This window comes from Meleagris gallopavo, chromosome Z, assembly GCF_000146605.3.
Source record: "Meleagris gallopavo isolate NT-WF06-2002-E0010 breed Aviagen turkey brand Nicholas breeding stock chromosome Z, Turkey_5.1, whole genome shotgun sequence".
Classification (NCBI taxonomy): Eukaryota; Metazoa; Chordata; class Aves; order Galliformes; family Phasianidae; genus Meleagris; species Meleagris gallopavo.
In genome coordinates, this window is record NC_015041.2 from 24507826 (window position 1) to 24511005 (window position 3180).

General features: G+C 44.4%; 1 protein-coding gene across 1 annotated transcript; it reads left to right on the plus strand.

Annotated features, from left to right (window-relative positions):
- The first annotated feature begins 7 nt into the window (after nt 1–7).
- On the plus strand, nt 8–3180 carry DMRT2 (doublesex and mab-3 related transcription factor 2). The gene is made up of 2 exons (XM_010725608.3): nt 8–795; nt 1417–3180. Exons 1-2 carry the CDS (start codon nt 780–782, stop codon nt 2439–2441), a joined length of 1041 nt encoding a protein of 346 aa, XP_010723910.1. The 5' UTR covers nt 8–779; the 3' UTR covers nt 2442–3180.

Below are 3180 nucleotides of genomic sequence, written 5' to 3' on the forward strand. Positions count from 1 at the left end.
TCTCCCGAAGTAACGCGGAGCGGCTTCTGCGCTGCCCGGGCGCGGTGCCGTCGGGCTCCTCCGCGGCTCCCGCTCTGCGTGGGTGGAATCGGCGCGACAGAACCTCAGTTCCCTCCTCCAAATAATGCCTGAAATGTTAGCGGCGGTAATCTGAAATTTGAGAGTTAGTGTTACAAGCCGACATTCTTTTTACATGAGTACCCAGCAGTGTTCTGCGGTGCCGGGCAACTCATTTGCGGCCGTATCCATCAGCAAATGAGTAAATCAAACCGCTTTCTTTCTGAAGAGAAAGCTTAGCACAGCAGCTCTGTTTACTGCGTTACCAGTGGTGAGATAGGCACGGCAGGCTGCTCAGAATTTTTTTCCCTGCTGAAAATGTCAGCCGCAGAAACAAGATGATGGAAAGATCCATGTTTTAATGAGCATATATATATATTGTTCTCTCTATCTTTTCGGGTCAAGCCTCAATTTATTTCTGTGGATGCTTTAATTATTTTCCAAATTGTAGCCTTGTAGCACTATGGTAATTACAGTTCTTTTTATTATTATTATTTTTTTGGAATAGAAACCTCTTTTCTTTGCCTGTGTAGGTGTGGTTACAGTTCTGTCCTGTTAAACCTCTCTCTGATTTTCTCCTACAATTCATTCTTGAAAAAAAAAATAAAATCTCTTTTTCTTGTATTTATCTTAACTTTCTTTTTCTTTTCTCCTAGTTCTCCTTGGAATTTTCTACCATCTGTAACAATATGATCATAGTGAATCATCTTTAGAGAATAGGAATGGCAGCAGCTATAGGTATAGATATCTTCCTTTGCAATGGGGAAACTGTGTGAGAGGAGTGGGACTGAATACAGGCAAAATCCTCTTCTTACTCTTGTAATCAGTTCCATAATTCAATAGTATTACCTAGCTGGGTAGAGCAAACAGGATTGGACCCTGTCAGTTATCTTAAATTAATCCATTAGCTGAATATACTGGACATTTGTTTTATTAATGCAGTACTTTAGTTCTGAATAGGTGGAATATTTGAGTACTTGTTTACCATGTTTATTAAAAATACTGCATTATTAAGCCTTGTGGTTCAGTACTGATCATAACGCATGGCAGGGTATTGCCTTTTTTCAGTCTGCTGCTTTCGATGGCCACTGTGAATGGCTGCTCAGCTAGCTCTGGTGGAAACGATGCAGGGCAGAGCAGCAGGGCTGGCTTCTCTGCATGCAGGGAGTGGGGAAGGATGTGCCTGAGGGAGCAGGGAGTGCAGCTGAGGTGGCACGGTGATGAGGGTAGGAACTGCACAGGGTCTGCAGAACGTGCTTCGTGCCTGGTGGGCAGGATCTGAAGGGAACCCCTGGTGCAAACACAGCTGTAATAATTCTCCTGCATGTTTCCATTCCTAATGCTACTTCGTTGTTTTAGGTTACCGTCCTATTCCAGCAGACGCTTACCTGGGAGGAAACTCACCTTTGCCACCCCCTGTAAGTGACAGGATGAGAAAGAGACGGGCTTTTGCTGATAAAGAGTTGGAGAACATTATGCTAGAAAGAGAGTACAAAGAAAGAGAGATGATGGAAGCTACACAAGCAGCTGCCCTCTTCCTCCCAAATCGCATGGTGCACGGAGCTGAATACAGTGCGTACAAAACTGCCTTCAGCCCTGCTCAGGTTGATGCTCCCAGCAAGGAGTTCTGCAATTTCTTACCAACGTGCCTTGATCTAACCATGCAGTACTCGGGATCTGGCAACATGGAACTTATTTCTTCCAATGTCAGTGTAGCTACTACCTACAGGCAGTATCCCCTGCCTTCCAGGTTCTTAGTGTGGCCGAAGTGTGGCCCCATAAGTGATGCTCTCCTCTACCAGCAGTGTCTGCTGAATGCTACCACTGTCCAAGCTCTCAAACCGGGGGCAGGCTGGAATGCCAAGGTGGCACAAAGCCCGGAGTGTCCGAACACCGAGCAGGACATCATGTCTCCGAAACTGGAGAATCCACTCCTCCTGACCCACACGCCTGACATCCAGCAGGTATGCAGCGAGGTGCCGTGCCTTCCCCAGGAGGCTCGGGAGAGGTCAGCCTTCTCTCCTCCAAAAAGGACTTTCTCTCAGATTTCCGATAAGGATTCTCTGGCTCCTCAAGAGCAGGCGTTGAGCAAGGTCAGCAAAGACACGGCCAAGCCCACTCCACCTATCAAATACAATCAATTTCAGTCACTGTTCCCGCAGACATTTCCAGACAAATCGGGAGCAGAGCTGAGAGCATCGTTTATGAAAGAGACTTTTGAAGAAGCATCTAAGAAATATAGGGAGTTCAGCATTAAAGAGAACCAGAAATACAAGTTTACTATAGATAAATGTACAAAAGACTTCTTTGGACCCAAACAGGCCACAACAAAACTGTCAGCAGCTGAGCCACTGTCGTTTTCAGTTGAATCCATCCTTAAATGACCTTGTGCAGTGGCTAATGTCTCCCAGTGAATAAACTGCAACATCAGTGTAGAGAGCTTGTGTGCTTCGCCTTCTGCAGAATTACTACTGCCCACCTTTTCTCTTAAAAGATTTGTAAGAGGAGTTTCCGCTGTAAATGGTAATTCTTTCTTTCTTCTCAAAATGACATACATAAATATGCATGTTTTCAGAAGAAAAGTGAATTTATTTTATTTCTAAAAATTGAAATGACACATACAGAAGACTGTAGTGTTCTTTAAAGCAGAACTTCAGACCACTCAATAAAATGAGTTTACCTGCAAAAACAGATCTTCTTTGCCCTGCCAGTAATATCCCCTGATCTTAGTTGTGTCTCTAGTCTCTTGCAGGCAAGTGTGCCCTGCTGTCAGAAGACACCTATTCCTTTGTGGGCTGGTACCAATGTACTGAGTTATCTTGGTGGGGTATGTGGTCACCCTGCTTTCACCTTCCAGTACCTAAGGGAAGAGATGCATGTAGGCTAATATGAATTGGAAGACTTCTGTTATTTAGTGAAATTTGCATCAGATTCCAAATGCTGTTCTTAATCTGAAGGTGAAGTGCTTGCTAGCATATAGACTGACTTAGCCCATACCTCTCTACAAAAGCTTCTGCTCCTAAAGCAAAGACTTACTGGGTAGACTGTGTTTGGGGATAATGAGCTTTTTGGTTTTTTTGAGTCTTTTGGGGATATGAGTTTTTTGGGGTGAGTTTTTGAAAA